The sequence below is a fragment of the Macaca mulatta genome, chromosome 6, assembly GCF_049350105.2.
Source record: "Macaca mulatta isolate MMU2019108-1 chromosome 6, T2T-MMU8v2.0, whole genome shotgun sequence".
NCBI lineage: Eukaryota > Metazoa > Chordata > Mammalia > Primates > Cercopithecidae > Macaca > Macaca mulatta.
The window spans coordinates 185,567,020-185,579,360 of NC_133411.1; the positions used below are offsets into that span (position 1 = coordinate 185,567,020).

At 57.1% G+C, this 12,341-nt stretch overlaps 1 protein-coding gene across 4 annotated transcripts; it reads right to left on the reverse strand.

The window, feature by feature from the left end:
* Positions 1-1,199: 1,199 nt before the first annotated feature.
* On the reverse strand, positions 1,200-11,453 carry SNCB (synuclein beta). Of its 4 annotated transcripts, none has more exons than XM_028849113.2 (6): positions 11,205-11,453; positions 10,461-10,590; positions 7,675-7,704; positions 7,343-7,461; positions 2,207-2,296; positions 1,200-1,836 (listed from the first exon to the last, which is right to left on the reverse strand). In XM_028849113.2, exons 2-6 carry the CDS (start codon positions 10,579-10,581, stop codon positions 1,804-1,806), a joined length of 393 nt encoding a protein of 130 aa, XP_028704946.1. In that variant the 5' UTR covers positions 10,582-10,590; positions 11,205-11,453; the 3' UTR covers positions 1,200-1,803.
* Positions 11,454-12,341: the final 888 nt, after the last annotated feature.

Genomic DNA, 12,341 nt, shown 5'->3' on the forward strand with positions numbered 1-12,341 from the left:
GCAGCGTTCAAGGCCTTCTTCCCAGCTTGGCACCACTTCTCGCCTCCAACAACTTAGGGAAAGAGGCGCTAACACTCGGGGGCTAACTGAATAGAGCAAACTTCTTCCAGCTAGGGGCTGGAGGGCGACGCAGTCTTGCGGCACGGAATTGAGGTCGCACCGAGGTTTAGAATAGGGTAGGGTCTTGCGCAGGCGAGTTTGGGGGCCTCTGCGGCACAGCCACGCCAATATCCCGTCCGGGTGGGGGCGGGGCCTCTGCGGGACGGGGCGGGGCCTCGGTGCAAGCGCGGAAATAAGGCCTCTGCGGCAAGAGGGCAGGGGCGGGGCCTCGAGCGGGGAGTGCCTGTGCCAATAAAGGCAGCACATGGGGGGGCGGTGCCTCAGCGCGGAGTCAGCAGTATCTCCGCCTCCATCTGTCTCACTCTGAGGCGGTGTTGGGGGCCCCCTAGTGCTGATCCTGATCCGCTCAAGGCTCCCAGGCGGCATCCCAGACCTTTGCGGGCCCTCGCCCACCTCAAACTTTTGGCCTCAAACATTCCGGCGCCTTCGTGGGGGTGGGAGGGTGGAGCACCGGAGGCCAGGGCTCTGCTGGCTCCAGGGGCAGTTGCCCATTTCCCCTCCCCTTAGACAGGTTTTTCCGCGTTGGGTAGGTATGCGCGGGGCTTTGTGCGTGTCCACGTTCTGGAGTGGGAGAGGTCTTTCAGCGCTCGAATGGGAGCGCGCTGGTCTGCACGTGTTGGCCAGCGTGCGTGCACGCGTGTTTGCACGCTTGCGCGGCCAGAGTGCGCACACTCGGGTTCGCGCACTTGGACCCACGGACAGGCACGCGGGGTCCGCACGTGAGTGGGCATCGGCGCGCCTGCGCTGCCTGTGCGGCCAGATGTGAGCCCTTCCGCCCCAACACTGCGGCGTCATGGGGCTTCCCTAGATCCTGCACTCCCAGCTGGCACTTTAGGGACTAGCAGGCGGCGCCCGAGGCCACCTTCCCGCCTCCCAGCCCGGGGAGCACCCTCCCCGACCTGCCATCGGGGGACAGAGTAGAAGATGGAGACACGAAGCCAGAGGTGGCCAGTCTTGTACCTCGGCTGTGTGTGCCAGACCCCGAAGAGCGCAGAGGGGCAGACTGGGACCTGGAACACCCGCCGCCACGTGCCGCCCCCACCCGGCGCCCAGCCCAGCCCTGCCCGTGCGGCGCCGGCTACAGACAGATTAGCTTTATTCATGGACTCGCGGGGGGCGGCCGGGCCCACCCGCCCGGGACACGCTCACACGGGGGGGATGGGGACTCTCCATGCCACAATCACAACACACGACGCCCGCGTTCGGACCGGGCCGGCTGGGGGCGGTGGGAGGGGGGACATGGCACAGCCTGGCTCCTGGTTTTGGTTAAAAAAAAATGTTCTCGGAGTTAATGGGAGTGGGGCGGGGTGCTCTGAGGCTGCCCGGGGGCCCCTTGGAGAGCCACTGTCGGGGATCGGGGAGGAGCCGTCGCTTCGGATCTTCGTTTAAAAACACATAGAACATGCTACATCCGCGCAGACGCTGGACGGGAGGAGGCAACACTGCAGGGGCGAGGCTCCCAGCCGCGGCCGCAACCCCGGCCCTGTCCACGCCCCAGGGTTGGACGTGGGTGGGTAGGACAGACAGATGGACAGACACTAACACAGGCTCCGAGGAGGTTGCCTCAGAGCGGAAGGAAGATCTCGTGATTGGGGAGAAGGAGTCAAAGGACAGCCCTGGCTCTAGGGGGCGGGGCAGGGACAGGGACAGAATTGTGCTGCTGGTGGGGGCTGTCCTGGGCCCCTACGCCTCTGGCTCATACTCCTGATATTCCTCCTGCATCACAGGGATGGGGGTGAAGTAGAGAAGAGCAAAAGGGAGGAGGAGTTGGAGACCAAATGGCCAAGCCCTGGCCCAATAACCCTCTCCCTCAAGGAGGAATAGTACCTTCCCCTTTTCCTGGGCAGGGGAGGAGCCTGGAAGTTGGGGACAGCAGAGAATTCCTGGGCAGGGGTTCCTGGGGCCCAGCGCTAGACCCTATCTGCCCTCTCCTCCCTGCTCCCACCTCCTGGGGCCTGGGTTCTAGAAGAAGGGTGTCAAGCTCCCTGGCCCAACCATCTCATGCCAGGGATGTCCCACCCCAGCTAGGGACGGCAGCAATCATCCTGGATTCCCAAAGTCCCGCCCAGCCCTGCTGCCCCCTCACCTGGGGTGGATCCTCGTAACTCTCCCCTTCTGGCTCCATCAGGGGCTCAATCAGCGGTTCCTCAGCGGCTTCCTGGGCCACTTCCTCTGGCTGTGGGCAGAGAAGGGCAGGGCTGGTGAGGACAGCCAGGATGCCCCCCAAATTCCCACACTGGGAAGCTTTGGGCTGGTTGGAGTGGGGAAGGCTAGGGTGGGTTGGCAGAGCAAGGATAATTTCTAATTCAGCTGTTTATTTGGAATGCCTTGGAAGTGGGAGGGAGGTTAAGGGGGAAATTCCCCTGCATCACAGTTGAAGTGACCGTGTGGAGCGGGAGCTGGCTCTCCACAGTGCTCCCCCCATGCATGGTGGCCTCTGCACTTCCACCATTTGGATACTCAGTCACCAGCTTATGCCTCATCCTTTGTGTCAGGCTCTGTGCTGGGCATCGGGACCCCAGAGATAACCCTGGGGTTTCCCCTGGGCTGAAGGGAGCTGGAGGCTCAGGGACAGGGCTGGGCAGGGGCTCTGAGCCATTCCCTGCTACCTTCCACTCATCCCTCCCCCAGGCCCTGTGTGGCCTCATTTCTTCAGCTGTTGCTATTTTAAGATAAGCTGGAAGCCACAGCTCGTGGTGTTGCTTGGATGTGTGAGCTAAGACTCTCCCCTCCCCACTGCGTCTGCTGCCCAGACAGGCGCAGACCAGCGGGCATGTATGTGGGTGGGCTGCCAGACACATGGCCAGACACCTGCAGACGACCACATGTATGTGAACAAACACGGGACCGAGCTGGCTGCACACACAAGCACACGCGACAGCCTGGGATCCATGTACAACCTGTGCAGGGCCTCCTGTGGGCTGGCACACACCTGGGATCCAGGAGCAATGGTGCCGAGGAAGGCCTGCCCTGACCACATCTGCACCCTGGGTGTCCCAGTCCCATCCAGGCAGCGTCAGCTCCTTCACATTACCTGTCTAGGTGGGCCCTGTGGGCACATGAGTTTCCAGCTCCTGACCTGGCTCATTTCCCCACTGCACAGATGGGTATGCCAAGGCCTAGGAGGTGGGGAAACGTTATTTTGCCCCCAAGTCACCCAGCTATGACCAGAACCCAGGGATGGAATGTAGTGTTTAAAATGCCAGCTTAATAGCTGGGCACTGTGGCGCATGCCTGTAGTCCCAGCTACTTGGGAAGCTGAGGCAGGAGAATAGCTTGAACCCGGGAGGCGGAGGTTGTAGTGAGCCAAGATCGCACACTCCAGCCTAGGTAACAGAGTGAGAATCCATCTCAAAAAAAAAAAAAAAAAAAAAAAAAAAAAAAAAAAAAAAAAAGCCAGCTTGAGCACATTGTCTGGAAACAACCCAAATGTCCAACATGAGAAGAATGGATGTGTGCCTTGTGAGCTAATGACACAATGGAATACTACACAACAAGAATGAAGAACAACAATGCATACAAGAGCAGGGCTGAGTCTCACAAGCTTCCTGATGAATGGAGGAAGCCAGATACAGAATAGAAGAGCATGGACTTCATGATAACATTTTTTTTTGAGACAGAGTCTTGCTCTGCGGCCCAGGCTGGTGTGCAGTGGTGCAATCTCTGCTCACCGCAACCTTCGCCTCCTGGGTTCAAGCAATTCTCCTGCCTCAGCCTCCCAAGTAGCTAGGATTACAGGCATGTGCCACCATGTCCGGCTAATTTTTGTATTTTTAGTAGAGATGGAGTTTCGCCATGTTGGCCAGGCTATTCTCAAACTCATGACCTCAGGTGATCTTCCCACCTCGGCCTCCCAAAGTGCTGGGATTACAGGCATAAGCCACTGCGCCCAGCCTCATGATAACATTTACAATAAGTCAAAAAACACCCAACTAATTTTGTGCTGATAGAAGCCAGGAAGCAAGGCCAGGAAGAGTGGCTCATGCCTGTTACCACTCCCAGCATTTTGGGAGGCCGAGGTGGGCAGATCACTTGAGGTTAGGAGTTTGAGACTAGCCTGGCCAACATGATGAAACCCCGTCTCTACTGAAAATACAAAAATTAGCCAGGCATGGTGGTGCATGCCTGTAGTCTCAGTTACTCAGGAGGCTGAGGCAGGAGCATCGCTTGAACCCAAGAGGTGGAGGTTTCAGTGAGCTGAGATTGTGCCACTGTACTCCAGCCTGGGCAACAGAGTGAGACTCCATCTAAAACAAAAAGTCAGAAAGCAGTTCCCCTTGGAGGGGGATAGGCAGGGCCAGGACTAATGGGAGGCGGGTGAGGCTCCTGGAGTGCAGACGTCAGGGAGGCCTGGCCTCCCTCTCCTGGCCGTGCAAGTGAGACTCCATGAGCGAGTTCCCCAGACACCTCTTTTGTCTCCCCCTAGTCCTGGCCCTGGGGATAGGAACTGGAAGGGGTCACAAGGTGGGGTCCTGGGGGATAATGTTCTGTCTCGAGCTGGCTGCTGGTTACAAGGGGAATTCCCTTTGTGAATATTTCATGGAGCTGCCAGTTTTCTGCATGTACATTGTACTTCAATAAAAAGTTCACTTAAAAAAAATCCCATAGCCTGTAATCCCAGATACTTGGAGGGCTGAGGCAGGAGGATTGCTTGAGCCCAGGAGTTCAAGATCAGCCTGGGCAACATAGCAGGACCCCATCTCAGAAAACAAACAAACAACCCCAGCCTGGCCACCTGGTAGCTACCTGGCATCAGGCAAGTGATTTTGCTTCTACTCTCAGCAGCGTTGCATGGGAAACGAGGCTGGTGAGGATTCCATGATGATGGATGGAAAGCAAGCTTGAAGCAGAGAGTCTCAGAAATGCAGACCCAGGGTCTGCATGAGTCCCCCCATGCTGCTGGTGCCCAAGGAGCTGTTGTCTGGGTTATAACTCTACGATCTTGGGCTCCCTTGGGAGGGTAGACTTGAGGCGTCAACAAGCACCAGTAGGTGAAAGGTGACCAGACAGAAATGATTCTGTTCAACCACCCACATCACAAACAGCCTTGGGGCTGACAGAGAGGCTGCACCTGCCTCTCTTTTGCACCCCAGCTCACAGCACTAGGACTGGCCCTGTGCCATCACCAAGCAACTCCAGTGACATGGCCTGAGCTTATCCTCCTGACCACCTTATGAGGGAGGCAGGCAGGAACTGGGGTCTTGGGCAAGTGACTTCACTTCTCTAAACCTCAGTGTCTTCATCTGTAAAATGGGCTGGTTATGGTGCCATATAGGTACATTGTGAAGAGTCAATGAGTTAGTTCATGTAAAACATCTAGGACAGTGCCTGTTCATGAAAGAGATCAATGAATGGGAGTGATTATGGTAACATGATTATAAGAAATGGGAAGTCATGGCTGGGCGCAGTGGCTCATGCCTGTAATCCCAGCACTTTGGGAGGCCGAGGCAGGTGGATCACCTGAGGTCAGGAGTTCGAGACCAGCCTGGCCAACATGGTGAAACCCCGTCTCTACTAAAAACACAAAAAATTAGCCGGGCGTGGTAGCAGGTGCCTGTAATCCTAGCAACTTGGGAAGCTGACGCAGGAGAATCTCTAGAATCCAGGAGGCAGAGGTTGTGCCATTGCACTCCAGCCTGGGCAACAAGAGCAAAATTCCATCTCAAAAATAAATAAATAAATAAAAATAGAAAAGAGACAGGGCTGGAACTAGAACTTCTGAGTCAAGACCCTGACTTCCAACAGTGGAAGGAATCAACTATGCAAAATGGCAGGAGTGGAGGGCAGCATGGGGTCTCCCACAGCCTGGTGGATGCACTCATGCTGAACGTACACTGGTCACCCAAACCAAACGCTGCAGAAGGAGCCCCCATCCCCATGGAGGCAGGGTCTGCACATGTCCGTGGACAGGCACAGAGCATCCACAGCTAATGCCTGCACACACATGTCATGGGGGTCCACTTCCAGGCACACCTGTGGTCACAGGATCCCCTGCAGGCAGACACAGACTGCTTGCGTGATCACGTGGCCACAGTCTCTTGCGGGGCACTCACAGTATGCAAACCCAGCTCTTTACATCCATGGTTCTCATAGTACGCTCCCTGGAACTGCAGCATCAACATCACCTGGGTACTTGTTAGAAATGCAAATCCTCCAGCCCCACCTCAGACCTACTGAATCAGAAATTGTAAGGATGGGGCCAATGATCTGTATTTTAACCCAGCCTCTTGGTGATTGATACACACTCAAGCTTTGAGAATATCTAATCTATATTATCTCCAATCTGCATAAGAGTCCTATTGTGTTCACTCACATTTTACAAGCGAACTATCGGGTTCAGAGACATGGTGGGACCTGCCCAGGGTCACGCAGCCGGGAAGTAGCGGAGTTAGGATTCAAACCCAGCTGAGGTTAGGGGTAGGTGGGTTCAGAGCTCACAACTCTTAATCCCCTTTTATCAGGGAGTCCTAGTAGGGGGATCTGTCTCCATGCACACATGAGTGGCCCCCAGGAAACACAACTGCACAGATCACACCCACCCCAGCACAGCTCCCACCTGCTCCAACCTGCCTCAGGGCCTTGGTACTTGCTGTTCCTATGGCCTGAAATTCGCTTGCCACACATCTCAAGGCTGCCTCTCTCATCCTTTGGGTTTCAGCTCAACTGGTTCTTCCTCAGAGAAGAACCAGTTGAATAAAATAGCCCTGTCACCCCTTGCCTGTCTGTCCCATTGCTCTCTCTGTCTTTTCTCTGTAGCACTTATCCCCGTGGAAAGCATCCTGCCTGCTGGCTTGCGTTTTACTATCATCCCCCACTACAATGTCAGCTGCAGGAACGTAGGAACCTATTCACTGCAGCAGCCTCCACGACAATTCCTCTCTGGCATGGATACTTGTTGAATGAAAAGAAATGAATGAACAATCATTGACACATGCAGACGTGGCCAGTAGTCATCTGGGTCACGCTGGCAAGCACGATACACACAGACAGCCAGGTCTGGGGGTCCGCATCACTGGGAGCATCACACATCACACCCATGCACGCCTTTATTCAGATGCATTCTGAGCTGAGTCTAGCACGGCCCTGCAGGATGGCAGGCAAAGTAGCTTGTGTTCCATGCTGGTGGCAGGACTGGGGGGGCGGGGATGGTGACAGGTTTATTTGTGTGCCTGGTGTGTGTGTGTGTGTGTGCGCGCATGTGCGGGTCAGGAGGATCGCTTACCTTCAGATCAGTGGGGAATTCCTCCCTCTTCACCAGGCCTGTGGCTGCTGCGATGTTCCCTGCCCCAGAGAACACAGCTCCTCCCAGATGTGAGGCCTGTTCCTTGGTTTTTTCAGCCACTGGAGCAGGGAGGGGGTTGAGGAAGGGGTTTGGGAGCAAGGGGGAACCATCGATGCCCCACCTTGTATCCCGGGACCTGCCCTTCCCACAGCGCATTCCCGCAGAAGCCTTGGGGGTCTCCCCCGCCCCTGCCCTCTGGTTCCCGGCCAGATCACCGGCCTAAGTAAGAGAAGGGGCTGGTGCCAGGGCTGGGCTGGTACCTGAAGCCACACCTTGTACCACACCTTCTCGGGTCTTGCTTCCTGCAGGGAGAAAAAGCGGCACATTTAAGGGCTCTGTGCTGAGGGAACAGAAACTCCAGCACAGCATGGTGATGACAAAGTGGGCATCCCGTCACTGTCCCCACATCCTACAACCTGCACCCCCATGTTAACCCCCCTCTTATCACTGCACTGGGCCCCCACAGCTCTGTCTGCAGGAGTTGCAGTTCTCTCTTGCCTGACGCGATACCCCACCCCTCTAGTGGATGCTGGCTGAGGGCCGGTGCTGTGTAAGGTCCTCTGCCTGCCCCGTTGCACTTCGCTTTTCCCCAGCCCTGGGAGGCGGGTGCTGTTATTGTCCCTGTTCCACAGATGGAAGCTCAGTGTGGGTTCCGCCACTAGGAAGTGGCTGAACTGACATTCAAGTTCCGGCCTTTCTGGCCCTCAAACTTCAGCTACCAACCACTCTAACAGCATGTAGCCCAGGATGGGAGGCAGGTGGGGGGTGGGAGTAGGGGTGGAGCTGGGAGGCGACAAAGCTATATATTTGAAAGGTTCCCCTTGTGCCCAATGCACCACTGCCCACAGCCCACTGCCCCATTCCATTTCCTTTAAAGAGTCTCTTCTCCTAACAGGGGTGCAAACCCCTTCTTCTGGCCAAAATCGGGGGTGTCAGGCTCAGGGTGGGTCTAAAGGTGATGTGCAGATTGTGACTGGCACCCATGGCATTGGCTGGGCCTTCCTAGGAGGGTAGCACCTTAGTCACATCAAAATGGCTGGGGGCTGCTGGGAAGGCCAGAGGGCCTGATCTGGGCTGGAGGATGGAGCCGGAAACGGGGCGGGGAGTATCCCGTCTGACAATGTGGCAACACAGACAACAGCGATGGAGCCAGAACTGGGTGTCTAGGCAGGCTGAGCCTGGCAGGGGGTTGGGGTGAGAGGCTGGCGTGGGAAGACAGGGTTCTCAGGGCGACGGCCAACCAGCACCCAGAAACAGGAGGGGCAGGCTGCATGCTCCCCTTTCACTCCTCCCACAAAACATCAGTTTCCACCTACTCTGTGCCAGGCCCTGGACCAATCTCTCACTGTCTAAAGTGGGTAAGAGAACAGATTCAGTTCCTGGACCTCAAGTAGTGGGGAGAGGACTTCCAGCCTCCAAGGACTGTGTGAGGAGGGAAGGAACACTGCCTGGGCCTTGAGAAATGGGGAGCAGATAGACATCAGAAAGGAAATTGCAGAGGGTATCCCAGGCCCAGGGACCCACTTAGACAAGGCAGAGCAATGTGCTTTCAGGACAGTCCATGTGCCAGGAGCCATGGGTGTGGTGGGAAACGTAAATTGAGGCAGGACCATGAAGGGCATTGAATGCTAGGGTACAGGGAGCCGAGGCTTTAACTTGTAGGAACTGGGGTCCATCAGGGGCTCCCAGGCAGAGGGAGGAACAGGAAGTGCCAATCTAAGGGGAAGAGCAGTATGGCTTGGAGGGGCTGAGTCTATTATCAGAGAGACAATGTCAGGGAGCCAGAGGCCAGCAGGAATGAAAGACGTTGGGGAGGAGGCAGGAGGGAGGCCAGAGCTGGTATCAAGCAGACATGCAATTTAGCCTTCTCCCGGTCTCCATTGCCACCGCCCTCGTCCCTGCCACCCTCATCCTGTGGCTTTACCATCTCCCATCAGACCTCTCTGCAGTTGTTCTGTCCCCAGAGGCCCAAGCGACCTTTCTAAACTAATCACATCATGGCAGTCCCTTGCTTGCAATCTCTCGTGGCCATGATAACAACGTTTTGCCCTGGCCTGCAAAGGGCCCTCGTGAACTGTCTCCTGCCCATCACTCTGACCTCACCTCCTACCACTACTTCCTGCCTTGCCTCCAGCTCACCCCAGGGCCTTTGCACCTGGCTTTTCTGCAGCCCTGCCCCCTCTTATTACTCAGGGATGAGGCATTCTCTTCGGGGAGCCACTGGATGTCAACTTGCACTACTGAAATGCTCTGTATCACCATCAGGAGAGCAGGAACCATTCTTTCCTGTTCATTGTGAAACCCCAGCATTCGCAGGAGGCCTGGCACATAATAAGTGGACACAAAATATTTTTCAAATGGCCACAATCCAAATATGCTACAACCCTGGGCAAGTTATCTAACCCTGGCCTTTCTCCTGATACCAGCCGGTGGTTGCAAGGAAAGCGGACGGGGAGGAGAGATGGCAACGGTAAGACCACAGGAGTGGTGATGCAGGCGGACCTGGAACACAACTCAACTCAGCCTTGGAGGTGCTGGAGGGAGGCGCCACAAGGGAAGGGGTGGGGCTTCCGACTCTATAAAGCTCGTTCAAACCCCAGTTTCAGCATTTACCAGCTGGGTGACCTTGGGCAAGGTACTTAGACCTCTGGGAAGCCCAGTTTCCCTTATCTGTAGAATGGGCTGGAGCATTAAATGAGGAAATGGATGTTATGACATTTTACCCAGTACTTGGCATACAGCAAGTGTTCAACACCAGGTAACTAGTAATAATGGTAATAAGGATAAGAAAAAGGAGGTTCTCTGCTTTCATCACTGCACCGGTCCCTGGCCTTTCAGCTGGAGCTCCCCCTCATCAGCCCGCCCCGTGTCCCCATTTCCGGATACAGACCCAGGCTTCTATGGGCTGGCTATGTCCCCCGTGACCCCTGCTGACCCCGCCCCATCTGCTGACTCATATTCTCCTGCCCAGAACCCCCCGTCTCGGGACCCGGCCCCAGCTCTACACTCTTGGGGGATCCCCAGCTCTGCAGCCCCAGAAACCCCGCCCCTCGCCCACCGACGTAGAGGACGCCCTCCTTGGTCTTCTCCGCTGCCTCGGTGACCCCCTGCTTGGTTTTCTCCGCGGCTGCCACAACGCCCTCCTTGGCCATGGACAGGCCCTTCATGAACACGTCCATCCTGGCGACCTGGGGAGGGCGATACACGGGCACCGGTGCTCTGGCCCCGCACCCTCACCCCAGCCCCTTCCGAGGGACGTGGGTCCCCTCCTCCTCCCGAGACCGCGGCGCCCTTCTGGACCCTGAGCCCCGTCCCGCTTTCCCCCATCCCACCCCACTCCCCAGTGCGAAGCCTCAGGGCCGCGGAGAGTCCTAGCGTCCTTGAAACCCGGGAATGCGGGAGGGGCCACTGCCTCTGTTATCCGGGCCCTGCAACCTGCAGCCCCGTAGAACCGGAGTGCTGGTTCGGCGCGAAGATCCAGGACCCGCCTGTACACGCACGGCAGAGTCACACGGTCATGCACACAAACATACACCACGGACAAGCTCACGTGCACACACAGGACACGCAGACGCTCCAACGCGCACGAACACCCCGACCCACACGGGCGCAGACACACGTCCCCACAGCCGCCCGGGCAGCTGCAAACACCGGAGCATACTCACATACTCCGGGGTGCACACTGATGTGCATCCTCCGGACCCCCCTCCATTTTCCATCCCCTTCCCCAGCTCCCTCCTGCCGCCTCAGTCCCCTCTCCACCCTCATCCCGTTCCCCATCCCAGGCGCGCGGCCGCCTCACCTGGATGCGGGGCCGGGGCTGGGGATGGAACGGTGGCTGCGGCGGGCGGACGCGGGGGCTCCGCTAGGCCGGGACGGGGTGGACTAGGGGCCGGAGTGGGGATAGGGCCGGGGTCAGGTGCTTGGGTCGCGGGTCCTCAGCAGGAGCGCAGCAGTGCCCGGGTCTCCGGTGCGTCGCCAGCCACCGCTAGTTCCTCCCGCCCTGCGAGCTCGCGCGCTCCGGCTCCGGCTCTGGCGCTGCGGCAGCTCTGAGCTCAGCACCCGCCTGGCGGCCGCGCCGCCCCCTCGGCCTGACTGACAGGGGGCGGGGAGGGTGACTGCGCGTAGCCGATGAGCCTCCCGGGGCGGGCCCGGGACGCGCCCCTGGGGGCCCCGGCCGTGAGACTCTCGTAGTCTGTTGGGAGGTGGAGGAGGGGGACAATGCGGCGTGCGAAGAGTGGGGAAGAAATCACGCGATTGGATTTGGAGTTCTGCTGGGCTCGAATCTCAGCTGTGCTTTTTATTAACCGTGGGACCTTGAGCTACTTGGCTCTCCTTTCTGAATGACAGTTTCCTCCTCTGTAAAACAGGAATGGTTAATTCAACGAATGTTTACTGAGCGCTTAGACAAGTGGTGCAGGTTCAAGGCTGGAGGCAGTGGAAAAGCAAAACAAGGTTCCTGGTCTGGGGAAGCTTACCATGGGGGTGTTTGCACGTGTGTGTGTTCGTGTGCTCAGCGGGGGAAGACAGGACAGAAAATAAACGGATCAACATCGAAAGCAACAAGGTCATTATAGCTTGTAATTTGTGAAGGTAACGGTGATGTAACACGGGGACTAGAGGAGGGGTGCTTGAGACAGGGTGGTCAGGGAAAGCCTCCACCAGCAGGTGAATTGTAGAGACTCCAGAGAGGCACCATGGCACCACAATGGGTGAGGACAAGATCCATAGAGAGTGCAAATGCAAACGCCCCAAAGCAGTGCTGTGCTGACAAAAGACAGCGCAGCTGGAGAGCCAGGATGGAGGGAGGTGGAGAACAAAACCACTTTTTTGTGTGTTTATGGTGGGGACTGTCAAAATGATCACAGAATGCCAGGCACACAGTAGGCCCTCAGTTGGTGCTATGATAGAATTATGCCCAAGAAGCTGTAGTATCCCA

Coding starts and splice junctions, on each gene's coding strand:
- SNCB (XM_015141466.3), bottom strand. CDS start 10,581: ATGGACGTGTTCATGAAGGGCCTGTCCATGGCCAAGGAGGGCGTTGTG. Junction 7,705..10,460: donor GGAGGGCGTCCTCTACGTCG/GTGGGCGAGGGG, acceptor TTCTCCCTGCAG/GAAGCAAGACCCGAGAAGGT. Junction 2,297..7,342: donor AATTCCCCACTGATCTGAAG/GTAAGCGATCCT, acceptor CTCTGCCCACAG/CCAGAGGAAGTGGCCCAGGA.